The sequence below is a fragment of the Nelusetta ayraudi genome, unplaced genomic scaffold (genome assembly GCF_046127955.1).
Source record: "Nelusetta ayraudi isolate G7.1 ecotype Tasmania unplaced genomic scaffold, CSIRO-AGI_Nayr_v1 ptg000084l, whole genome shotgun sequence".
Lineage (NCBI taxonomy): Eukaryota > Metazoa > Chordata > Actinopteri > Tetraodontiformes > Monacanthidae > Nelusetta > Nelusetta ayraudi.
In genome coordinates, this window is record NW_027466134.1 from 6,085,001 (window position 1) to 6,110,000 (window position 25,000).

The 25,000-nt window shown below is 53.5% G+C and overlaps 1 protein-coding gene across 1 annotated transcript in view; it reads left to right on the forward strand.

Moving 5' to 3' along the window:
• Nucleotides 1–25,000, forward strand: part of patj (PATJ crumbs cell polarity complex component) — a 32,502-nt gene that overhangs the window by 4,626 nt on the left and 2,876 nt on the right. The window contains 38 exon segments of the mRNA XM_076045196.1: nucleotides 1–110; nucleotides 188–374; nucleotides 2,055–2,183; nucleotides 2,367–2,633; nucleotides 2,788–2,890; nucleotides 2,973–3,061; nucleotides 3,424–3,553; nucleotides 3,837–3,965; nucleotides 4,886–4,941; nucleotides 5,331–5,387; nucleotides 5,507–5,641; nucleotides 5,736–5,921; nucleotides 6,010–6,078; nucleotides 6,150–6,314; nucleotides 8,951–8,964; nucleotides 8,966–9,170; nucleotides 9,323–9,406; nucleotides 12,275–12,583; nucleotides 12,647–12,743; nucleotides 12,832–12,895; nucleotides 13,292–13,375; nucleotides 13,451–13,522; nucleotides 13,668–13,845; nucleotides 13,925–14,035; nucleotides 14,119–14,178; nucleotides 14,313–14,412; nucleotides 19,676–19,872; nucleotides 20,148–20,239; nucleotides 20,774–20,858; nucleotides 20,969–21,046; nucleotides 21,123–21,233; nucleotides 21,377–21,448; nucleotides 21,552–21,645; nucleotides 21,715–21,821; nucleotides 21,927–22,010; nucleotides 22,266–22,465; nucleotides 22,867–23,014; nucleotides 24,869–24,955. The exon segment at nucleotides 1–110 is cut by the window's left edge and continues 30 nt beyond it. Coding sequence (XP_075901311.1) covers nucleotides 1–110; nucleotides 188–374; nucleotides 2,055–2,183; nucleotides 2,367–2,633; nucleotides 2,788–2,890; nucleotides 2,973–3,061; nucleotides 3,424–3,553; nucleotides 3,837–3,965; nucleotides 4,886–4,941; nucleotides 5,331–5,387; nucleotides 5,507–5,641; nucleotides 5,736–5,921; nucleotides 6,010–6,078; nucleotides 6,150–6,314; nucleotides 8,951–8,964; nucleotides 8,966–9,170; nucleotides 9,323–9,406; nucleotides 12,275–12,583; nucleotides 12,647–12,743; nucleotides 12,832–12,895; nucleotides 13,292–13,375; nucleotides 13,451–13,522; nucleotides 13,668–13,845; nucleotides 13,925–14,035; nucleotides 14,119–14,178; nucleotides 14,313–14,412; nucleotides 19,676–19,872; nucleotides 20,148–20,239; nucleotides 20,774–20,858; nucleotides 20,969–21,046; nucleotides 21,123–21,233; nucleotides 21,377–21,448; nucleotides 21,552–21,645; nucleotides 21,715–21,821; nucleotides 21,927–22,010; nucleotides 22,266–22,465; nucleotides 22,867–23,014; nucleotides 24,869–24,955 — 4,545 coding nt within the window.

Consider the following 25,000-nt stretch of genomic DNA (forward strand, 5'->3'; position numbering starts at 1 on the left):
CGTCCTCTCTCTGGTGGGCTGGGCTTCAGTGTGGTGGGACTGAGTCCAGCAGGGGGCAGCAGTCAGGGAGTGCTGGTCAAACACATCCAGCCAGGGGGCGTGGCCCACAGGTGAGCTCACACTGTGTGTGTGTGTGTGTGTGTGTGTGTGTGTGTCTGCACTGACTCCCTGGAGGGTCTCCCTGCAGAGACGGCCGTCTGCGTGAGAGGGACCAGGTGCTGGTGATCAACCGCTGCCCCCTAGAGGCCAGGATGAGCCACCAGCAGGCCCTGCTTCTCCTGCAGCAGCCTGGCGACACGGTGGAGCTGGTGGTGGCCCGGGACGGCCCGGTCAGCGCCTCGTCACCCCGGGTCTCCACACACCTGAGCAGCACGGTGAGAGGTTCAGAGAAGCCAGGCTCTCCTCCGGGTGGAGGAGGTCCAGGTGGTGAGAGAGTTGTGAGCCTCGGCAGGGGTCAAAGGTCACTCTGGCCTGTGAATCTGTGAATCCGTGAACTGCTGCTGTGACTGGAGCTCCTGCAGCGGAGGTGGACTTCCTGCACAGACAGGAAGTAGCATCCTGTTAGCTTCAAATATCAGCGGCTTGGCCTCATTGGCATGTTAGCGTCTGGCTAAGTCCCACTTGTTTGTGTGTTGCGTCGCCCTCCTCTGCCAGCAGGCCTTTTGTTTTTCATCTAAACATCTCGTCTCATCCCACTGGGTCATGGTGAGGTCACGCTAGATGGAGGCGCTGAGGAGCGGGAAAAAGAAAAGCTCTCTGCTAGCTTTTACTGCCCCCCCCCCCAGTCCGACCTCTCAGCTCGGTAAAGTTGCTCATAAAGGTGGACGTAAATCAACGGCGCGGTGAGATTTTTTTTACAGCTTTTTGTTTACCCAGCAGACGAGGAGCAGCAGCAGGGGGAGGAGGAGGAGGTGGAGGAGGAGTTTCCTCTCTTATTTACGGCTCCTCTAAAGATGATGAAGAGCAGAAAGAAGCATGATAAAAAATAACAGATTGCACAATTAAAGAAGCCTGATAGGGAGGAGGGGAGGGGGCGCACACACACGCACACACACACACACACACACACACACACACAGAAAGTGGACGTCCCAGCTAATCAGCCCCGCCCCATCTCACAAACTACCAAGGGGTAGATCCTCAAAGAAGGGCGCGCAGCGCTAAAATGCGGCGCATTTTGCGGCGGATTGCGCCTGCAATTTGCGCCACAGATGCGGGGATCCACAAAGGTTTTTGCGCCAATGACATGCAGGCGCAAACACGCCCACGAATGCGGCACCTGAAAACAGGTGCGAATGTTGCGGTCTGGCAACCCAAGAGCAGTTTGCGCCAAAGGTTGTGAGTGCATGACAGCGAAACCCTGCTAGGATAAAGGCGCTCCTGTGTGCTCCTGGCATTACGATGCCTCCTCCGTCTACCAAGACTGCTGCCATAATGGAAAGAAAGTCAACACGCAAGACACCAACACCAGAGTACCATTGGTATTTTCCATAGCCTATCTAAAATATTGGCATATATACTGTAGTCTATGCTGATCTATATATAAGATTTGGGGAGCCATATATATATTTCAGGCTTTTCAGAGAGGAAAGTTTCACTCAGAAGCAAGGAACACTTTGACAGACAGAAGCTGCGCCTGGTTTTGGCTTGCGGTGTTTGCGTCTGTCAAACTGCGTGCGGACACGAGCGCAAACTGTTTCTGGATCTGCCACTGTTTGAATGAGGCATATTTGCATTGAAGGGGGTGTCATTTTGCGCGTAATGACTCATTTCAATACATTCAAATGAGTCTGGCGCAACCCTGCCGCTACTTGCGCCTCGGCGCAAAATGCACCGATTTTCACGTTTGCGTCCTCTCTGTGGATCGGAGTCACCGTTTTTGGCGCTATTTACACGGACTTTCTGGCGCAAAAGCCGCGCAATCGCTTTGTCGATCTACCCCAAGTGTTGTTGAACTTTGTGTGTGTGTGTGTGTGTGTGTGTGTGTGTGTGTGTGTGTGTGTGTGTGTGTGTGTGTGTGTGTGTGTGTGTGTGTGTGTGTGCCTCTCCTGCAGGACCAGTGGGGCCAGGTGGAGGAGATCCAGCTGGTCAACGATGGTTCTGGTCTGGGCTTCGGCATCGTGGGAGGGAGGAGCAGTGGCGTGGTGGTCCGCACGCTGCTGCCCAACAGCGTGGCCGACAAGGTGGGCGGGGCCACCACACAGAGGCTCTCTGATTGGCTGTTACATCAGAAGAGTTCTCCGATTGGCCCTCATGGCCAATGAGAATCTCTGATTAGCGTTCTAGGTCAAAGAAGCCCTGTGATTGGCTCTCATGCGCCTCTCTCTCTCTCTCTCTCTCCCTCTCTCTCTCTCTGGACCAATCAGGACGGGCGCCTGCGTACGGGTGACCACATCCTCCGTATCGGGGCCACGCCCACCAGCGGCCTGACCAGCGACCAGGTGGTCAAGGTGCTGCAGGGCTGTGGCAGTCATGTGACCATGTTGATCGCCCGGGACCCCCGGGGAGAGAGGTCAGCGGCAGGGGGAGCCCCTCCCCCTCCTCCGCCTCCAGACTCCGCCCCCGTTGCTGCCCTGCCACCATCGTCACCCAGGCTGCAGGCCCCGCCACCTCAGCGCCACCTCAGTCGCACGGTGAGTCATCTTCATCATCTTCATCTTCATCACCATCTTCAGAACCTCCTCACCAACATTCGTCTGACTGTGTGTGTGTGTGTGTGTGTGTGTGTGTGTGTGTGTGTGTGTGTGTGTGTGTGTGTGTGTGTGTGTGTGTGTGTGTGTTCTCCAGCCCAACCTGGAGGGTTATGAGATCCATGAGGTTCCTCTCAGCAAGAAGCAGGGTCAGAGTCTGGGCATCTCCATCATCGGATTCAACGCCCTGACCAGCCAGGGTAGCACACACACACACACACGCACTCGGGGCTCCTGGTGCATCATGGGAGCTCCTCTCTCTGACTTGCTGTCGTCCTCCAGATGCAGTTGGGGTGTTTGTCAAAGACGTGGTGCCAGGCAGCGCAGCAGAGCAGAGTGGAAACATCAGAGTCCACGACCGACTGATCGCTGTGAGGACCTCCTGTCTGACTGACTGTCTGTCTGACTGTCTGACTGTCTGTCTGTCTGTCTGTCTGACTCACTGTCTGTCTGTCTGACTGACTGTCTGTCTGTCTGTGGTTGTGGTTTTCCTCTAGAAACTGAATCCCAACCTTTTTGAATCCCACATTGGGGGAAATTTGCGTCAAGTGCAAGAGATGGAAAATTATATGTAAATAAAAAGAAAATAAAGAAAATGAAATAAAAATATCTCTAAATTCAGGAAGGAAAAAAAAAGTGGACAGCAGTTGGATGATGTAGGAAACACTGAAACACACAGAAACATGATGTACAATGTCCTGCCTGCCCCCCCGCCCCCCAACTCCACCCCCAGCTGGACGGCGTCAGCCTCCAAGGGCTGACCAATCAGGAGGTCCTGGAGGTGATGAGGAGGACCGGTCCCACCGTGGTTCTGTCTGTGGTCCGGAAGAGAACCAGAGGTCAGGAGAGGTCGCTGGACAAAGGTGCACACACACACACACACACACACACACACACACACACACACACACACAGATAGAGGAAGTGACATCCCTCTGACAGAAAGGGGGGGTGTGTCCTCAGCTGATGAGTGATGTCATCAGTCAGCTGACCCCAGCGCCAGGTTCTCTCTCTCCATTGTGACCCAGAAGACCACTGGACTCACAACACACTGCACTTCCACCCACCACCACTAGGCTGCAGCACGTGTAAGGTCACAGAGCCACTCTTACTGTGTGTGTGTGTGTGTGTGTGTGTGTGTGTCAGTGGAGAGGGAGCCATCCCGGGTGTCCCTCAGGAGGTCACTAGAGGTCAGCAGCAGCGGCTCCTTAGCATCGGAGGCTACCAAGGCTAAACCTGAACTGGTGCAGCCTAGCACGGTAGCGCCACCCAAAGGTGAGCGCATACACACACACCCACACACACACACACACACACACGCACAATTATTGTGTGTATTATGTAGATTTCTCCAGTGTGGGATGAATCTCCACGGTGTGTGAGTATGGAGGTGCATTGCTGCCATACTAGAAAAAAAAAAACAGAGCTCAGTATCACGTTACGTGTTTTTAAATTTTTTTCAATTGTAAAGCTTCTGTCAGTGAATGATTGATTGAACGTGGAGCTTCCAGACGCAAGCACCACGGCAGCGCCCCCTGCTGGATGCTGTAGATGTTGAGTGTGCAGCTGCAGTAAAGCTCTGCAGAGAGTTATTCCCTCCACCCTCCTCCTATTCATTCCTCATTAGCTTTGCTAAGTAGCCCAAAGCCGCTACGCTAACCCTTAGCGCACCCCTCTCCCCCCTCAGGTGGAGGGTGTGGCCGCTGTGCGACGATGCATGGCCCTGTTTATTCTGCCAAGCGGGGCAGATTAATGGCCCCCTGCTGGCCGAGGTTAGCAATGCTAATTTAATCACAGCCGCTCTCGCTGTCGTTGTCGTTGTTGTTGTTGTTGTTGTTGTTGTTGTGGGAGCTGCACAACATGTGGAGCTGGAGCAGCCACAGCTGAAGGTCCTCAGGTCAGGAAGTGCTCCCACGGTAATGTGCTGCTGCGACTGTGTGGCCACACACACACACACACACACACACACACACACACACAGTTAAAGTTGCTTACTTCACACTTTACTTTGGAGTCGCTCAGCTTTCTGCTGCCAGTTGGAGAATTCCAATGAGTGTGAAGACAGAGAGGAGAACAACAACACACACCTCCCTCCCTCCCTGTGTGTGTGTGTGTGTGTGTGTGTGTGTGTGTGTGTGTGTGTGTGTGTGTGTGTGTGTGTGTGTGTGTGTGTGTGTGTGTGTGTGTGTGTTCAGATGCAAAGGTCAGGGCGAAGTGGGAGTCGGTTCTGGGACCAAAGTACAAAGTTCTGGTCAGTTCATGGATTCTCCTCCTCCACCTGCTTCTTCTTCTCCTCCTCCTCCACCTCCTCCTCCTCCACCTGCTTCTTCTTCTCCTCCTCCTCCACCTCCTCCTCTTCCACCTGCTTCTCCTTCTTCTCCTCCTCCACCATATTCTCCTTCTTCTCCTCCTCCACCTGCTTCTCCTTCTTCTCCTCCTCCTCCACCTCCTCCTCCGCCTGCTTCTCCTTCTTCTCTTCCAACTTAATTTTGTTCATTTGTTCTGTTTGTGGTTTTGTCACGTAGCATTTAGTCCAGGTGACTGTTGAACGTGTGTGTGTGTGTGTGTGTGTGTGTGTGTGTGTGTGTGTGTGTGTGTGTGTGTGTGTGTGTGTGTGTGTGTGTGTGTGTGTGTGTGCAGGTGGTGAACTTGGACCCAGTGATTGAAGATGACGAGGAGTTGCAGAGGTCGTCCAAGGTCGGTTCCTGCCTGCTTCCTGAGGAAGTTATCAAGTTCTACTGCGTGATGTTCTCTCACCCCAGCTGTGTGTGTGTGTGTGTGTGTGTGTGTGTGTGTGTGTGTGTGTGTGTGTGCAGCTGCTGCCTGTCCACACGCTGCGTCTGGGGGTGGAGCTGGACTCCTTCGACGGTCACCACTACGTCTCCTCGGTGGTCCCTGGGGGCCCCATGGAGCAGCACGGCCTGCTGAGACCCGAGGATGAGCTGCTGGAGGTCAGTGGTCGTCAGGGGGCGGAGCCTGGGTGCGAAGGCTCCAAGGTTCCTGTGAGAACTTCAGCAGGAACCTGGAGCCTCTTCTGACCCGCAGGTCAACGACGTGCAGCTCTACGGGAAGTCCCGCCGCGAGGTGCTCTCCTTCCTCAAGGAGGTCCCGCCTCCCTTCACCCTGGTCTGCTGCCGCCACCCGGTGACCTTTGACCTCCTGGAGTCCCCGGAAGAGTCCGAGTCGGAGGCGGAGCCTGAACCTGCCGAGAGGAGGGACCCGGTGGAGGAGGTGGGGGAGGTGGAGGAGGTGGAGGCGGGTCAGACACACACACACACACACACACACACTGACTGAGCAGCTGTGTGCTGCTGTGCAGGTGGAGCTGAAGTTGTCGTCGATGCTCAGCAGAGAGAAGCAGCAGGAACCTCAGCAGACTGTAGAGCAGGTGAGCACACACACACACTGCTGACCTCCTGTTGTAGCAATGACACCGTAATGATTGTCTGACCTATGAAGGAGGTGCAGGAGGAGGAGAGGAGCCAGCTGGAGCAGCAGGATGAAGAGGCTGATGATGATGATGATGATGAAGGCGAGCTGGCCTTGTGGTCTCCAGAGGTCCAGGTGTTGGAGCTGCAGAAGGAGGCGGGGAAAGGACTGGGCTTCAGCATCCTGGACTACCAGGTAACCAATCACCATTAGCGCTGCTGGTCTGCTGGTCACATGACCTCAGAGAGCAGCTGGGGGGAGGTGGGGGGCTCCTCTGACCCCATCAGCACTGTGTGTGTGTGTGTCTGTGTGTGTGATGTTGATTTTGTGTGTTTTCTTTTCATTTATTTCATTCATTGTTTGACATCCTTGTTTTTTTGTCGGCTTCTTCTCGATTCTTTTTGGCTCCAACTTCCTCCTGAGAGCCGGAGTGCAGGTGGAGAACTTTGTAGAGGGCCTGAAGGAGTCGCTGAGGCAGCAGCAGCAGCAGCAGCAGTAGAAGTTTGGTTGGGAGAAGTTTATGTAGTTGTAGTTGTGTTGGACAGGTGTGCTGCCACACTGCCTGTGTGGAGGCTACTGGCTGGCAGCCCAGTGCTGCTGCTGCTGCAGATTGGCTGTTGGCTGAGGGAGGGGGCGGTGCTCAGGTGTGATGGAGCCCCCGCCCACCCTCCTGGAGGGGGCGGGGCTTTAAAACAGGACAACTGCCATTCAGCAGCCTTGTTACTGAGTGCCACTGGAATCACAACAGTCTGCAGTCTTCAGTCGGCCACCAGGGGGCCCCAGCAGCAGCAGTGTTTAGTGGCTCTAATTGTGTCTCGTGGAGCCAAAACGTCCCCTGGTTCCACCGTGAAGGTCGACTTGACAGTGAGGTCATCGTGTCTGACAGTCAACCATATTATCCCAGCCCTCCAGCCACGCCCCCCTGGTGGAGTTGGCCGGTATTTCGGGTGTTTTTCCTCCGCACAGCTGCTGGAGAAAGCGGAAAAGTTCAGTTGTTGAGGAAATGTTAGATTTGTGTGCGGAAGTTCTTCCAGAGTTTGCGTGTGACTGACAGGATGGAGGTCAGAACATCTCGCCGTGCGTCATCGTCCTACACTTCCCAAAAAAAACCTGGAGCCAGAGTGCAGGAGGAGAAGCCGTGTGATTGCTGTGAGGAGCCCAGAAAAGATTTCACTACTTTTGGCAAAGTGCAGTTTTTTAATTTCTTTCTTTTCTTTTCCGCCTCTCCGCCTCCTCCACTCCGCCTCCTCCCCTCCCCTCCTCCGTCTCTGCTCGTCTTGACAGCCGAGGCCCTGCTGTCTTTTTCCGGAGGATCTTGTAGGAGTTGTGACTCCTCACCACCTGTAGCCATGGAGCTCCGTCTAAAAATACAGCCCGCCTTTGTTCCGCCAGCCTCAAACTTGGCAAGGCAGCGGCAGCAGCAGCAGCAGCAGCAGCAGCAGCAGCAGAGATGCGGGCGCTGCTGCTCCGGGGTTTAGCACAAGGGAATTATCACTAATGTGCTTCAGCCCCCGACCAGTAGAGGGCTTCTGGATCCTGGCAGGACGACTGCTGCTGCTGCTGCTGCTGCTGCTGCTGCTCCTCACCGGGGTTAAAGACGCAGCAGAGGAGACAAGGCTGTGTGTTTGCAGACACATCTGGCAGCTGTAGATGTGCTCCAATATATTTAGCACACATGTAAAAGTGCATAAAGTGCATCTTTCATACAAGTTTGCACCAAATTACAAAGTTACAAATGACAATTTATGAAAAATTTTAAACGAAATTACGTGAAACTTGAGAATTGTGAAAAAGAAAAATCAATCAACGTCAATTAAATTTGTTATCAGTCCAGAGTTTGGACACTGTGAGGCCACAGGGGATCTGAGAGAGCAGTGTCACATGACCAGGGGACGGTCACATGACCAGAGCTGCAGGTGGAGGTGGTGGTTGTGAGGAGGGACACAGGTCCTGCTGACAGGAAGCTGAAGAACCTGAGGATCTCCTGCATCCTGCTGACCTCTGACCTCCACACAGTTGGGCTGTGTCTCAGTTCAGGCTCTGCATGCTTAGAAGGCTGCATTTGAAGGCCAGTTGTGTCCTCGCACTGCGTGAAGGCTCCTCCCAATTCACTGAAGTCTGAAGGAGGCTCCAGATGCACCCTTGAAATGCCCCCTACTGTTAGCACCAAGGCTGCACCGCTACTGTCCTTCACCTCCTCCTGGATCCCAGGATGCTTTGCGTGCTGCTGCAAAGCATCCTGGGATCCTGGGAAGTTAGCTGAAATTAGCGCCATCTACTGGCAAAGACACCGCGTATAAATTTAAGTATTAAATTTCACATCAAATATTCAGTTTTTAACGTAGGGTTTTTACTGATTTGAACATCCAACCAACCAATGGTTAGCTTGATGCTATGAAAACGTCACTTCCGGGGTTGGCCAGCAGGAGGGAACGGCGGTGACGCAACCAGGAAGTACGTCGAAGGCGAGACCGTCCCTTGTGGTTACCGGGGAGGACCTGCCTTCTGATGGAGGACGCTTCCTCAGTCCTGCAGACCCTGAATCTAGACACAGCCTGTGTGTGTGTGTGTGTGTGTGTGTGTGTGTGTGTGTGTGTGTGTGTGTGTGTGTGTGTGTGTGTGTGTGTGTGTGTGTGTGTGTGTGTGTGTGTGTGTGTGTGTGTGTGTGTGAGAGATAGATTGTGTGTTTTCTGGTCTCTGCTGCCCCCTGTTGGTATTTGCTGCTCTGGACGGTGTGGAATGAGAGCAAGACTGACTCCCTCTCTCTCTCTCTCTCTCTCTCTCTCTCACTCACTCACTCTCTCTCTCTCTGGCCCCTCCCTCTGTTCCAGGACCCCCTGGACCCTGGTTTTTGTGATGGTGGTCCGCTCGCTGGTCCCTGGCGGTGCGGCTGAGCGCCACGGCGGCCTGCTACCAGGGGACCAGCTGGTGTGGGTGGAGCAGCAGCAGGCGGAGCAGCTGCAGGTGGAGCAGCTGAGCCTGGCCCAGGCCGTCCAGGCCCTGAAGGCCGTCCCCCCGGGGCCCGTCCACCTGGGGATCCGCAAGCCACTGGTAGGACCACCTTCACCCAGCAGGACCACCACCCCCCGCCCCTCCCACCCTGTCTGATCTGGCCTGTGTGTGTGTGTGTGTGTGTGTGTGTGTGTGTGTGTGTGTGTGTGTGTGTGTGTGTGTGTGTGTGTGTGTGTGTGCGCGTTTTTCAGGTGGAAGTACCAGAGAGGAGCAGGAAGGAAGAGCAGGAGGAGCAGCAGGAGGAGGAGCACCACACACAGCAGCTCGCTGCACAGGTAACACACACACACTCACTCAGAGGGTGACGGGCCAATCAGAGGCTGCAGTGGGCGGGGCCATGTCCTCAGTGTGATGGATGTTTGAGGCGTGATTATAATTCACAGCTAATGTAAAGGATCCGGCTCAGTGCTGCTGTCTGTCAGCCAATCACAGCGGCCTCCCCAGCCCCCCCACCTCCACCCAGACTGATTGGTCCATTAAAGCTCGGCTCCGCCCCCCACCACCCACTTCTCCCCCTCCCTCAGCTTTATGGGCTGTGGCCTTCAGAGGGTTGGGGGGAGAGACGAGAAAACTTCCTGTCAAGGGCGAAGGGACGGCCAGCGAGGCGCCTGATTGGCCGAGACGGTTCACCTCTGGGTGCCCCAATCCACCCCCCACCCGCCCCCTCTCCCCCCGCTGGTTTGTTGCAGTATAGCAGCAAGACAACTGTGGGGGCGGTCACACGACCAGGGGCGGTCACACGACCAGGGACGGTCACATGACCAGGGCTGCGGGTGGAGATGTGGTTGTGAGGAGGGAAGCTGAAGAACCTGGCTGTTGATCTACTTCATCCTGGTGACCTCTGACCTCCACACTGTCAACTCCACTCCGCTGGGGCCAGCGGTTGGTTGGCTCAGTGGTGCCCCCTCTAGTGGACACACGCTGTATTTCACCCTGTGAACTCCTGAGGATGGAGAAGATGTGAGCAGGTTCAAACTGCTGCTGCCACATGATTGGTCCGCTGCTCCTCCTGCACCTCCTCCTCCTCCTCCTCCTGCACCTCTCCCTCTCTCTCCTCTTTCATCTCCTCTCTTTCACCTTCCCCCTCGTGTGTGTGTGTGTGTGTGTGTGTGTGTGTGTGTGTGTGTGTGTGTGTGTGTGTGTGTGTGTGTGTGTGTGTGTGTGTGTGTGTGTGTGGAGCTGCTGACTCAGCACCATGGAATAAAGTGCTCCATCAGCTCCACCAGCATCTCTCTTAAGTGGAGGGAGGCGGGGTGTCGGGGGGGGGGGGATTGCTCTGAGGACACTCTGGTCCTCCAGCATCACTACACTCAATACTGCAGTACACACACACACACACACACACACACACACGTTGTCATCAGAAGTACTGCAGTAGTCCGATATCTTTAGCGCAACAGCTTCACAGTGTGTGGATGATACCACCGTCCAACACTAGGGGGAGCCCTCCAACCCGCCCCCTCCCCACCTCACTTCACTACTTTTTGGTGACATTAAGGTGAAAAAACCAATGCAATTTTCACCAGAAATTCTGTGTTTTCACCTGCAGTGTCTCATTCTCACCACAGGAGGGCAACCTTTACTGCCCTGAAGATGATGGAAGTTGTGGTTTTAAGGTGCCGTCTAGACTGCAGGTGGGCTAAACTATTTGACTGGTGGGGCCACAATGAGTTGTGAAATGTGACCCCACCCCAGAACCACTCCAGAACCACCTCAGAACCACCTAGAACCACTTTTAGCTCTTTATTGAAATGACTCTGAAAACACTGGAAACACGGAGGAAATACAGCTGTTTGATGACTGACTGACTATTAATCATCATTTCGTAGGGCCAGATTAAACAGCTTGAATGGGCCACATATGGGCCCCTGAGCCATAGTTTGCCCACCCCCCTGGTCTAGTTCAGTAGAAGTTGCTGCAGGAATTAGTCCGCTCCCAGGTAGCACAGGTCTCACCTGGCCTGGGTTTTTTTGAGGGGGTCCCTGCTGACGTGTCATTGGATTGAATTGAATGGACAGCAGCAAGACCCACCCCCGCCCTGCCCCCCCTCCCCCCATGGTGTCCTCTGCGCTGTGGTCCTTTTATTTCCTGTTTTATATTCAGCCCATTTGGCTGAAGAGGAGGGTTTTTTTCACAGCTGGCGGCCCACTGATGGCGCCCCATAAAGACGGCCGCCCCCCCCCCTGCTGGCCACACGCACACACGCACACACGCACACACGCACACACGCGCACACACACACACCGCCTCACAGCTCGTTAGCTCTCGGAGGATCGTTGGCAGGTTTTCTACCTGGTCACATGACGTCTCAGGGCCACGCCCACTCACTCAACACCCCGCCCCCTCCGGTGGATCTCCTGTGAACCATCAGTGACATTAGGACCTCGGACAGCTGCAGACTTCTGTAGCTGCTCCAGTGATAGACCCTGTGTGTGTGTGTGTGTGTGTGTGTGTGTGTGTGTGTGTGTGTGTGTGTGTGTGTGTGTGTGTGTGTGTGTGTGTGTGTGTGTGTGTGTGTGTGTGTGTGCGCAGAAGAAGCCTGGATGTGAGTGAGAGTGGAGCTCCACTCGCTGCTCCTCCAGGTGTTTCTGCTCTCAAGGTTCTGCAGCAGTTGTGAAGCTGCACTGACATCTTCATCACCTCCTCCACTCAGGAGGAGTGTGTGTGTATCTCCTTGCTGCCTTCATCACCCTAATGGCTGTCACACATTAAGCCGCAGCTTCTCTTAATCTTGTATGCTGGAGCAACAGTAGCAGCAGCAGTAGCAGCAGCAGCAGTCTGGGGCATCTGTTGCTGCTGCTGCTCCATTAAACGGCCGCTGGGCTCCAAGTCCTTGACACTCACTGAAATTATCTTCAGTGTTTCCATGAATATTCCTCCTGCTCCTCCTGCTCTTCCTCCTCCTTCTCCTCCTGCTCCTCCTCCTTCTCCTCTTCAGTCTGGTGTTGTTGAAGCTCTGAGCTTCCATCGCCTCACTTTATCTCTTACCAAAGAAAATCACCTGCTGTGACCTCCAAGATCCTGAGGGTGGCGCCACCACTCTGACTTCAGCTGTGTGTGTGTGTGTGTGTGTGTGTGTGTGTGTGTGTGTGTGTGTGTGTGTGTGTGTGTGTGTGTGTGTGTGTGTGTGTGTGTCATTGCAGAGACCCCCCTCCGGTTCTCCGCAGGCCCCTCCCCCGCCTGTGCCAGAGGAGCCAGAGCTCATCCTGGATGGAGGAATTCCCCGCTACACTTCCTCCTCCTCCGTGACCTCTGACCTCTTCCCCCTCCTCCCCACGCTGGAGGAGGAGGAGGGCCGGGAGATGCCGGTGGATGAGGAGGATGTGCAAGAGGAGGTGCAGGAGGAGGTGCGGGTCTCCCTCCCCAGAAGGCCACCTCCTCCCAGCTGGGAGGAGTGGAGGCTCTCCACCTCCAGGAGAGCAGGAGCAGTGGAGGAGGAGCAGGAGGAGGAGGTGAGGCTGAGTGAGAACAACATGCTAAAAGGCTAAAGCTAACTGTCTGGTGTCTCCATTCAGGTGTGGAGGCCAGAGGAGGTGAAAGGCAGCAGGAAGGAGGAGGAGGAGGAGCAGGAGGAGCAGTCTGGACTGGGCTCTGCTGCAGAACTGATCCTGGGTCAGAACCAAAGTCCTGGTTCCTCCTCACACCCCCTGGACTAACACTGACTGTGTGTGTGTGTGTGTGTGTGTGTGTGTGTGTGTAGGTCTGGGAGACTCCAGGGACACGGAGGCTGATTCTGAACTGACACTGACAGACACAGACACAGAGTCAGTATCTCCTCCTCCTCTTCCTCCTCTCCTCCTCCTCCTCTTCTCCTTTTCTATTTTCTCCACTGCCTCCTCCTCCTCCTCCTGGCCTTCCTCCTCCTCCTTCTCTTCCTCTTCCTCCACCACCTCCCCCCTTTCCTTCTCTCTGTCTTCCTCCTCCTGTTCACATCTTTTCCATTCTACAGTCCTCTGTCGCCCTCGTGTGGAGAGAGAGAGAGAGAGAGAGAGAGAGAGAGAGAGAGAGAGAGAGAGAGAGAGAGAGAGAGAGAGAGAGAGAGAGAGAGAGAGAGAGAGAGAGAGAGAGAGAGAGAGAGAGAGAGAGAGAGAGAGAGAGAGAGAGAGAGAGAGAGAGAGAGAGAGAGAGAGAGAGGCTCACCTGTGTGTGTGTGGTTGCAGGTGTGTCAGGCGGCTGGTGGACAGAGACAGGAGGAGGAGGCGGAGCCAAGGACTGGCCACTCTGCCAATCAGAGGACGGCACAGGTAGCGCACTCACTTCCTGCCGAGGACGCCTGCTGCACCTGCTGTGGCTCACTGTGTGTGTGTGTGTGTGTGTAGTGATCTTCCAGAGCGGGGCGAGGGGGAGGGGGAGGAGACTCCAGCCTTCAGCCACTGGGGGCCCCCCCGCAGGTCAGCCTCCACTTCCTGTTTCCTCCTTCCTTTGGGACCCTAGCCCCGCCCCACCCACCCCCAGCAGCTGTGTGTGTGTGTGTGTGTGTGTGTGTGTGTGTGTGTGTGTGTGTGTGTGTGTGTGTGTGTGTGTGTGTGTGTGCAGGGTGGAGGTGTGGCCTGAGGAGGGTCAGTCTCTGGGCCTGAGCATCGTGGGGGGGCATCACACCATCAAGCGGCTGAGGAACGGAGAGGAGCTGAAGGGCATCTTCATCAAGCAGGTGCTGCCCCACAGCCCTGCTGCCCTCAGCCGCTGCCTCAAGACTGGAGACAAGATCCTGGAGGTGGGCCAGCACACACACACACCTGGGACACAGCTGGTGAAGGCCTGGAACACTGCTGTTAATGTGTGTGTGTGTGCAGGTGTCAGGTGTGGACCTGCAGGCCGCCAGTCATGAGGAGGCCGTGGACGCCATCAAATCAGCTCCCAGTCCCGTCGTCTTCGTGGTGCAGAGCCTCTCAGCCACGCCCCGGGTGAGGACACACACACACACACACACACACACACACAGTCCAACTGTCTGTGCTAACTGACTGTGTGTGTGTGTGTGTTCCAGCCGGTGTCTCTCATGGCTCCCAGCTACAATAAACACAGAGCCAAGAATAAAGAGTCTCAGGTTTAAAAAAAACAAACACACAAAACAAAACAAAAACAACAAACTGGCTGTTGGTCCTGCAGTGACCAGCAGAGGGCAGCACAGACCAACACTGGCGGCGACAGTGACGGTCAGTGAGGTGTTTGTCTCCACAGAGACCTGCCCCCGCCACGCTGCCTCTGAGGCAGCCGCCACCCTACAGACCCCCCAACCAATCAGAGGCTGCGCTCGAGTCTGACCTGGAGCAGGCCAGAGGTCAGTCCCCCTCTCCCCCACACACACACACACACACACACACACACACACCGGAATAGGATTTTCTGGTATAAATTTCAACAGTCACCTGTTTCCACAGCTGATAATACATTTAGAAATAAAATAACAACTAAAAACCAATGAAGTCATAATAATAATAATAATAATAACAATAATAATAATAATAACAATAACAATAACAATAATAATAATAATATCATCCTTCAATGAACCCGCAACCATTCAAGCCCATTCAAAATGTTACCTATAGTCTAAAGTAAGGTAAAGTAAGTCGTCTGCCAGAATGGCAGCAGAGCATTCTGAGAGTTTTAGTGTTAATGTGCTGTATAATACCAGCAGCTCTAGTAGTCCTTTAACATTGCGTCCTCGCAGGCCCAGGACAACCTGTGATCTAGTGGTGTCACTGTAAGGCCCAGTGGAGCCTGTAGGAGGCGCTTACCCCCCCCCCCCCCCCTCACTGTGCTGCTGCTCAGCTGGAGAGAGAGAGAGCTCCGATGTTGATCACATGACTGATTCCTCATGAGGTTGCCGATCTATAAGGATGAGATGCAGTACTGTGTGTTACCACTGGGGAGCACTGGAGCCAGTGGAAGTGGTTCCCTCTGCAGTGACGGTCAGTCCTCCATGTCTGCAAGGCTGAAGAGCAACTCAGGAGCTCCCCCTGCTGGAGGAGTCTGTAGCCTGAGACAATTGCTGTGTCTCAATTCAGGGTCTGCATCCTTGAAGTGCGCATTTTGAAAGGAAGTTGCGTCATAGCACTGCACAAAGGCTTGTCCCAATTCCCGAGGGTGCTTAGGACACTCAAAATGCGTACTTGGAAATACGCACTCGTTTTAGCCGATTCCAAGGATGCACCGCTACTATCCTTCGCGCACTTATGTATCCCATGATGCTTTGCGTGCTGCTGCAAAGCATCATGGGATCCTGGGAAGTCAGCTGAAATTAGCGGCATCTACTGGCAAAGACACGACATTTAAGTATTGAAGTTTCACATAAAGTATCCAGTTTTTAACGTAGGATTTTATTTATTTGATCATCCAACGCCATCGTTAGATGGCGAACCAATGGTTAGCTTGATACTATAAAAACGTCACTTCCAGGGTTGGCCAGCCGGAAGGAACGGCGGTGACGAAACGAGGAAATACGGCAAAGGCTAGACCGTCCCGAGTGGTTACCGGGGAGGCGGGGTTTGGTCCGTCCTTCTAGGCTGGGAACTCTAAGAACGCTTCCTTCAGACGGAGGACACTTGGTCTCAAGGGTGCAGAACCTGAATTGAGACACAGCACCTGTGTGTCTGCTGCTCCTCTTCTCAGAGGTGTGGCTTCCACCAAGCTCTGCTAATGTGTGTGTGTGTGTGTGTGTGTGTGTGTGTGTGTGTGTGTGTGTGTGTGTGTGTGTGTGTGTGTGTGTGTGTGTGTGTGTGTGTGTGTGTGTGTGTGTGTGTGTGTGTCTTTGCAGGCCTTGTTTGATCCAGAAGATGTCTTAACTTCACTGCAGACCTCATCTTGACTGACCTCACTTTCCTCCTCTTTCTTCTGGGACTGAGCCTTTCTTCCTCTGTCTTACACTGCTCTGGGTGCATTAGATCTGGCCTGGTTGATTCACTCTGGGTGCGTCTGGTTTGAACTGATCAGTTAATTCTGGGTGCGTTTGATCTGGTCTGGTGGATTTGTTCTGGGTGCGTCTGATCTGGTCTGATTGATCTGCTCTGGGTGCGTCTGATCAGGTCTGGGTGGATTTGATTTGGCCTGTTTAAATGAGGTTTTGTGGAGATCTGATCTTACTCTGGGTGTGATTCTTTTGGTCTGGATGATCTAAACCTGCCGCGGGTGTTTGATTTGTTCTGAGTGCGTCTAGTTGGGCTTGTCCTGAGTGCAGTTCTAGACTGGTTCCTGGTGCAGGTGGTGAGGTTCTCTTCTCCAGTGTGCTGATTGGTGGGTTTTGTGGTCAGTTGTGGGCGGAGTTTAATGTGTTGTGGACTCTTCCACCTGATGTTGTTTATGATCTGATCTCTTCTTCTGGTCTGGATGATCTGCTGAAGGTTCACTGCTGCCTTCATGACTATCAGCCAACATTGTGAACGTGGAGATGACCCAGAACATTAGGATGTTGTTTTAAATCTAATAAATTTCTGTGATTGACTCCCACCTTGTTATTCAAGTGCATCGCCATCCATTCCCAACATGTTGTTTGTTTGTTTCAATAAAGCAACTTCAAACTCCAGTTTGAGAATTCAGCTCACTGACTCGTGAATCAGTTCGAATCTGACGTCAAAATCTGGAGCTCGTCAGTCTGCTGGTCCACCTTGAAATTAGCCTCGGCGGTACGTTAGCAGCTAACCCAAAGCTAGCGGCTAACCCAAAGCTAACAGCTTATCTCCATGTCATCTCTTTCAATACATGAAGTTGGTTTCTGTGGGGCCCCCAGCAGCAGTGGCAGCAGCAGCAGGTCCATTGTGACCTTCTGACCTCCTCCCTCCCAGCTCAGGAACTGAACTCTGCAGCCCCCTGCAGGCCACTCCAGGGAGCTGCGATGCTCTGATTGGCCGACTGGAGGCTCCTCCTCCTGGACCGCCTCTTATCTCCAGCTCCTGACTGCAGCAGTAAACTGCCTGGGTGGCCTGCTGATGGATGGACCACCACTGCCCTCTACGGGTCAGCACCCCTCACTGCAGCGTCAGCAAGAAGCTGCTGTCTGATTGGTTTATGGACCATCAGAGGAGCAATCTGCTGCTGCTCATCCGTCCTCTCTCCCCCTCTCTCTGTCTGTCTGTCTGTCTGTCTGTCTGTCTCTCTCTCTCTCTCTCCCTTTTGACGATGAACAGTCCTGGTAGTTGCCGACATGGCCCCGCCCACAAACCAGCCCCCACAGCCAATCGGGAGCCAGGATTTGCGGCGGCTTCTCACTGCCACCAAAATAAAGTGTCATGAAAAAATGAAGACTGAGGAACTAGCCACTAGGGGGCATCCAGATGTTCTGGCTCGTGTGTGTGTGTGTGTGTGTGTGTGTGTGTGTGTGTGTGTGTGTGTGTGTGTGTGTGTGTGTGTGTGTGTGTGTGTGTGTCTCAGGGGGGATTATTGATGGTTCCAGAAGGTTCTTCAAGTTCCTGGAGAAACACTGCACTAAATCAGGTTGTTCATCATCAGTCTGGAACTTTCCCTGTGTGTGTGTGTGTGTGTGTGTGCGTGTGAGGGAGAGAGAGAGAGAGAGCAGCCAGGAGAGATGTGTGCAGAGAGAGAGAGAGAGAGAGAGAGAGACTGTTGGTCGCCCTGCATCAGCAGCAGCAGCAGCAGCAGCAGCAGTGACTCTCACACACTCACTGTGGATATCGGAGCGTTGCAGAGGAGCTGGCACAGAGACCTCACACACACACACACTGTCTCCTCTCTCTCCCTCACACACATGCAGACACACATCAGTGTGTGACGACTGAAGGATGGACGATGCTGCCGCCGGGTTAGTAGGTGTGTGTGTGTGTGTGTGTGTGTGTGTGTGTGTGTGTGTGTGTGTGTGTGTGTGTGTGTGTGTGTGTGTGTGTGTGCCGATGGTCGACTGTGTGTGTGTGTGTGTGCCGACGGTCGACTGTGTGTGTGTGTGTCTGTGTTGACCTTCTAGAGGTCGTTTTCAACCTATCTACATGTGTGTATGTGGTGATGAAGATGAGCTTCGTGTGTGAGAGCCAATCACTTGTTCGGTGACTCACACACAGCAGTCTGTCTTTGTGTCTGAAGCTTTTCAAGTAAAAAGCTGCTACTGCTGTTACTGTTCCAGCTGCTGCTGCAGCTGCTGTGTGTGTGTGTGTCCTCTTGAAGGAAATCTAAGCTAAGCTAATCTCACTCGGCTAGCCAAGCACAACGTGAATGACATCTGCTCAGAGCCCTCTAGTGGTCGATCACTGAACATACACGTTAGCGTCATGCTACTACTGCTTCCTGTGCACTGAACTGGACCCAGTGTGACCATGGTGTGGCGCTGTTCCATGGCCTCTGTGACTCTCTACCTTATTGCCATCGTCTGGACCCGCCTTCAGCTCTGAGTGGGGACAGCCAGCAGGGGGCGAAAGATGACGGATCGATGATGTTGCACTGATGGTGTAGCTGTAACATCACACCCTCACTAACCAACCAGCATGGAGGAACATCCTCACCCTGGAGCTCTTCTTCTTCTTCTTCTTCGGTGAAGATTGCAGGGTCTCAGCGCCCCCTACTGGCAGGGACAGGAGAGACTCTGCTGCCGCTGTTTCAAAATAAAAGCACAGGATGGTTTTTATTTATTCAGCTGCATCTGCCACTACTTCACTCACTCGGGACACCTGTCAGCTGAGTGGCTGCTGCCTGCTGATTGGCTGCAGTGCTGCTAGACTGGTGTCTTCCTCTGCTTACTGGTTAGACTGGAGCTGCTGCTGCTGCTGCTGCTGCTGCTGTTGTTTCTCTCTGTTGCCTTCAGACAGGAAGTGGACCAGAGCTGCACATTCATGCCACCTGCTCCTGTGTGTGTGTGTGTGTGTGTGTGTGTGTGTGTGTGTGTGTGTGTGTGTGTGTGTGTGTGTGTGTGTGTGTGTGTGTGTGTGTGTGTGTGTGTGCGTGCGTGCGTGCGTGCGTGCGTGCGTGCGCGCGCTACTGTTACGTCACTGCACTGACCTCCAGCAGCGGCAGCAGCTGCTCCAGCTCTCCTCCATGGTGGTTGTCTGTCCTTGTGCTGCAGCTGATCTTGAATCAGACCTCAGACTGCTGTCCCGTCACCAAGAGGAATCAAACCTGAGAGAGTGTGTGTGTGTGTGTGTGTGGTCATCTTGCCATCACACACATACACACACACACACACCTGGCTATGACTCATTAAACTAAAGTTCAGAATGAACCTGGTTGAAACTGTGACACCTGAAACATGATTGTTACGGCCGCTGCCATTTCCGCGATAGTGTGTGTGGCAGCGGCCGTAACAATGATGATGATGATGATGATGAAAGTGATGAAGATGATGATGGCTGTTGACTATAAATACACACACACACACACATTGCCTCACCTATTTTGGGTCAGTGTGTGTGTTTTACAAGCTCTCAGCAAGGTGACTTGTCACAGTAAATCAATACACACACGCACGCGCACGCACGCACACACTGCAGGGATGCTGCTGCACCTCCTGGTGGATCCACAGTGAGATTGTGCTGCTAAACTGTGTGTGTGTGTGTGTGTGTGTGTGTGTGTGTGTGTGTGTGTGTGTGTGTCCGCTCCTCCAGAGCGTTGGTGTGAGCGCTACGGGGAGCTGCAGGGGGCGCTGCTGTGCGTGGAGCTGGAGAAGGAGCGGCAGGGCCTGGGCCTCAGCCTGGCGGGGAACCGGGACCGCTCACGCACCTCCATCTACGTGGTGGGGCTGCACCCTGCGGGGCCGGCCGCCAGGGACGCCCGCATCAGGGTGGGCGACCAGCTGCTGGAGGTGAGGGGGGTGGGGGGGTGTATATGTGTATGTAAGTATGTATGCATGTTGTATACATGTCTATTTATGTATGTATATGCATGTATGTGTGTATGCGCATATATTTGTTTATGTATGTATCAGTGTGTGTGTACATGCATATGTATGTGTGTGTGTCTGTATAGTGCATGTATATGTGTTTGTTCGTGTGTATGTATGTGTGTTAACATAACCATCAACCAACAATCACTCAATCAAACTAACTCCCACTCTTCTTCTGTGTGTGTGTGTGTCAGATCAACAGCCAGGTGCTGTATGGGCGGAGCCACCAGAACGCCTCGGCCATCATCAAGAGCGCCGCTTCCAAGGTGAAGCTCATCCTGCTCAGGTGAGACCCCTGCAAGGCATGTGCTGCTCTGCCTGTGCTGTGTTCAGGGACCTCAGGAGGAGGAGCTTCCTAATGCTGTGACTCTCAGGGACTGTACAACTACAGCAACATTCATTCATTCATTTTCCATACCCGCTTAGTCCCGAGCTCAGGGTCACGGGGGTCTGCTGGAGCCTATCCCAGCTGTCTTAGGGCGAAGGCAGGGGACACCCTCATCGCAGGGCCACATAGAAACAGACAACCATTCACACTCACATGCACACCTACGGACAATTTACAGTGTTCAATTGACCTCACATGCATGTTTTTGGAGTGTGGGAGGAAGCCGGAGAACCCGGAGAGAACCCACGCAGACACAGGGAGAACATGCAAACTCCACACAGAAAGGTCCCAGGTCCGGGCCCCGGAATCGAACCCACGACCTTCTTGCTGTGAGGCGGCAGCGCTAACCACTGCGCCACCGTGTCACCCACTACAGCAACAATGTAGTGCAATTTAGTGTGTGTGTGTGTGTGTGTGTGTGTGTGTTGCTAGGACTGAAGATGCTCTGGACCAGATGGCTGTGCCCCCGCTGACCACACCCCCTCCCCCCCCGGCTCTCAGCCCTGTCAGTGTGGAGGTAGGTGCATGGTGCTGAGTCAGCAGCTCCACACACACACACACACACACATACACACACGCGCACACACACACACACACACACACACTGACTTCCTGTCTGCGTGTCAGCCCGTCCCTCACGCTCCGCCCCCTGCCGGGCCACGCCCCCCCTGCAGCCTGAAGCTCCACCCACTTCCCGACGCTCCGGTCAGTGTCTCTCAGGGTCTCAGATTCCTGGCCTTGACCTTTGACCCCTGGAAACTGAACCGTCCGGTCTGTTCAGCAGGACGAGACGAGCGGCGACGGAGGCGAGCAGAAGAAGAAGAAGAAGTGGAGCAGCAGCAGCAGCAGCCAACCAACCAGGAGCCGGACGGAAGCCGACGCCCTCAAATGGGTGAGGTCAAAGGTCACCCACTTCCCCATCGAACTGACGTCACTGTTCTGCTCCGACACCGTGTGTTCATATATGTGTGTGTGTGTGTGTGTGTGTGTGTGTGTGTGTGTGTGTGCGCGCGCGCGTGCGTGCGCTTGCTGCAGAGGCTGAGAGCTGCAGGGTCGCTGGAGGAGGAGCTGCAGCCTGTGAGGTCATCGCAGCAGCAGCAGCAGCAGGTAGCAGCAGGAGCTTCTTCTGCATTGCCAGTGTGTGTGTACGTCCAGTCTGCTCAGCTGTGTGTGTGTGTGTGTGTGTGTGTGTGTGTGTGTGTGTGCGCAGTGGTGCAGTTCCGTCTCCAGCAGCTCCAGCTGTCTCATCGCTGCAGCCTCTCCTCCTCCTCTGCTCAGTCCAGAAGCGCAGACAGTGAACAGAGGTGCGACCACACATGCAGCAGACAGACAGGAGACACATGACCCACTCTGACCTCTGACCTCTGACCCAGACCCCTCCAGCTGTGCAGTGGTCCCTGGCCAGGAGACGGTGCTGGAGATCAGTAAAGGCCGATGTGGACTGGGACTCAGTATAGTGGGAGGACGAGACACACAGCTGGTAACACACACACACACACACACACACACACACACACTCACACACTCACTCAGCCTCTCTCTCTCTCTCTCTCTCTCTCTCTCTCTCTCTCTGTCTCTCCACCAGGATGCCATTGTGATCCATGAAGTGTACGAGGAGGGAGCAGCAGCCAGAGACGGACGGCTCTGGTCCGGAGACCAGATCCTGGAGGTACCAGGACCAACAGAACCAGCACCAGCAGCTTCACACTTTCACACATCTGAGCTGCAGTTAGAACCAGATGAGCTTCTCACAAACACACAATGCCCCCACTGGACAAACTGAGTATCACATTATCATCATAATCACCATCATCATCATCATCACCATCACCATCAGCAAACACAGTGAATCCAGACATTCAGAACAGTGTCTCCCTCTGTTGGACAGAGACAGCAGGTGTCAGTATCAGTGTGTGTGTCTCAGGTGAATGGTGTGGACCTGCGGGGGGCGTCCCACCAGGAGGCCATCGCGGCCCTGCGCCAGACGGTGTCTCGGGTTCGACTGACGGTGCTGCGGGCGGAGCAGCAGCAGCAGCAGCAGCAGCAGCAGCAGCTGGACGTCTTCAGGGTGGAGCTGCACAAGAGGAGTGGCAGGGGGCTGGGCCTGAGCATCGTGGGCAAGAGGTGGGAGGGGCACGCACACACACACACACACACACACACACACACATCAGCAGTTCTGGATCAGCAGGTCCTGTTGCAGGCAGGTCAGGTGGACCTGGCCCGGGTGGGTGCAGGTGGTGTTGTGCACCACCAGGACATTGCTTTTCTGTCTGGGTCGGCTCCCTTAATCTGGACCAGGACTGGGCCAACTGTTGGACTGGTGGGGCCTCACTGGGTTGGAATGTGTCACAGGGGGCCGTAGCAGCTGCAGTGTTTCTGTGAGCCACCTCATAGGACGAAACGGCCAGCAGGGGGAGCTGACAGCAGAGAGCAGCAAGCTCTCTGCTGCTCTCTCACACACACACACACACACACACACACACACACAGAGCTGACACACTGTGTGTGTGTGTGTTGTTCAGGAGTGGCAGCGGGGTGTTCATCTCAGAGGTAGTCAGAGGGGGCGCTGCTGAGCTGGACGGCCGTCTGATGCAGGGAGACCAGATCCTGTCAGTCAACGGAGACGACACCAGACACTCGTCCCAGGAGAGTGTGGCTGCAGTGCTTAAGGTACACACACACACACACACACACACACACACACACACTAGGGATGTCGGCGTTTGCAATATATCGTCAAAAAAAATTTGTAGCGTTGCCACTGTGCTAGATAGCGTAGCCACCATGCTGGATAGCGTAGCCACAGCGCTCGATAGCGTAGCCACCGTGCTGGATAGCGTAGCCACAGCGCTCGATAGCGTAGCCACCGTGCTCGATAGCGTAGCCACCGTGCTGGAGAATTCATCGATTGTGTGCAAAGTGAAAATAAACTCAGCGGAACCGATTTGCAAACATCCTGTTTTACTTTTTATTTATTTTCTTTTGGGTGGGCGGACCCGGATGTCGAGGCAGGAAATGCAAACATGTGAGCGAACTTTTACTGGCACGACTCCGAGTCAATGTTAGCGTGGACCTTTTCAGACTTTGTGTTCTAAAGAAGCAGACGTTGAACTCTGTGGTTTCGCCACACCGTCTTTTCAAGAGCGATCTCTCTTTCTGTTCTCTGTGGCGCTAATGTTGTTATCGAGCTACTGCTTCAGGCGTTCTTCTTCTTCTTCTTCTTCACGACGCTGAAGTTGGCACCACGTTCGCCGCGGTGCTGCTTAAGTTTCAATTCCACCTTAAAAAAAATAGTTATGCGATTTGACCACTAGATGGCAGTGCTTATTCCAACACCGTTCAATGTAAAAAATAAATAGGTCACTATGTCGACGAGGATTTCTGACTGGATTATTATTGTCATTGGAAAGCCTGGCAGCTCTACTTTGCCAGTGACATGATATTTTTCAGTTTTCCAGGTAGTTTATTTCAAAAACTATACAGTAGAAATGTTCACGTGAGGTATCATTGTAAAGCTGTACAAATAAAGTTTTATTATTATTATTATTATTATAAAGCACCGCTGCGAATGTGGTGCCAACTTCAGCGTCGTGTCAACGTTAAGGCTGAATTTAGAGTGAGGGTTTCTGGGTTCCTCACGCGCTAGAAGCCCTAAATTTGACGTGGGTGTATCTTGGGGGATCCTGATGAAAAGGCAAGTGGCCCTACGCCTCTAGGACAAAGTTGACCTTTGACCCCCATAGACTTGCATGGCATTAGGGTTACGCTTAAGGCTGAAATTAGGGTTTGGGTTACTGGGTTCCTCCCTCAATGGCAAAGTTGCCAACTTGAACAACAAAAATGATTTCCCATCAAATCTGTCAACTGGTTGTGATAGCGGAGCTTCCAGGCGTTACAGTGGTGCCTCACATGTCCACTTCTACTGTGTAAGTTTGGAAAAAAATCAACCTCAACATCGACATAATAATTCACCGAATTTTATATGTTGAGCAGTGTTGGGATAAGCACCGCCATCTAGTGGTCAAATTGTGGAACTTTCTTTTAAGGTGGAATCGAAACCTAAGAAGCACCGCGTCGTGCTGGGCATCAGTACTGCATCCTTTCCAGTCGTTCCCAGTTTATCCGTGGAAACGTGATTTTATTTATTGATTTTTTTTTTAAATACGTCATCGTGTAAACGCGTTTTTTTTTTTAGTACGGTTTCAAAAAAATCCCAAAACATGGAGTTGAATTGTTTTATATTTCTTATGGTCACATTTATCGTTATCGCAATAAATGCCAGAAATTATCGTGATAAAACTTTTAGTCCATATCGCCCATCCCTAACACACACACACACACAGCGTCCAGGGTTTGGGTCTGTTTACAGCTGGGTTTTATTTTTAATCTGGCCACAAGGGGGCAGCAGTGTCACTGCAGGAGGTGAAGTGTCAGAGAGTGCAGATGAAAACTGATCAGTCTTTGTGTGTGTGTGTGTGTGTGTGTGTGTGTGTGTGTGTGTGTGTGTGTGTGTGTGTTTCACAGTGTGCCCGTAAGTCGGTGCTGTTGGAGCTCGGTCGTCTCAAAGCTGCGACCTGGATCTCGTCCAGACATGACTCGCATGGCAGCCAGGTGGGTTGAGGCTGCGATTCCTTCACTGTCCAGCAGCAGCAGCAG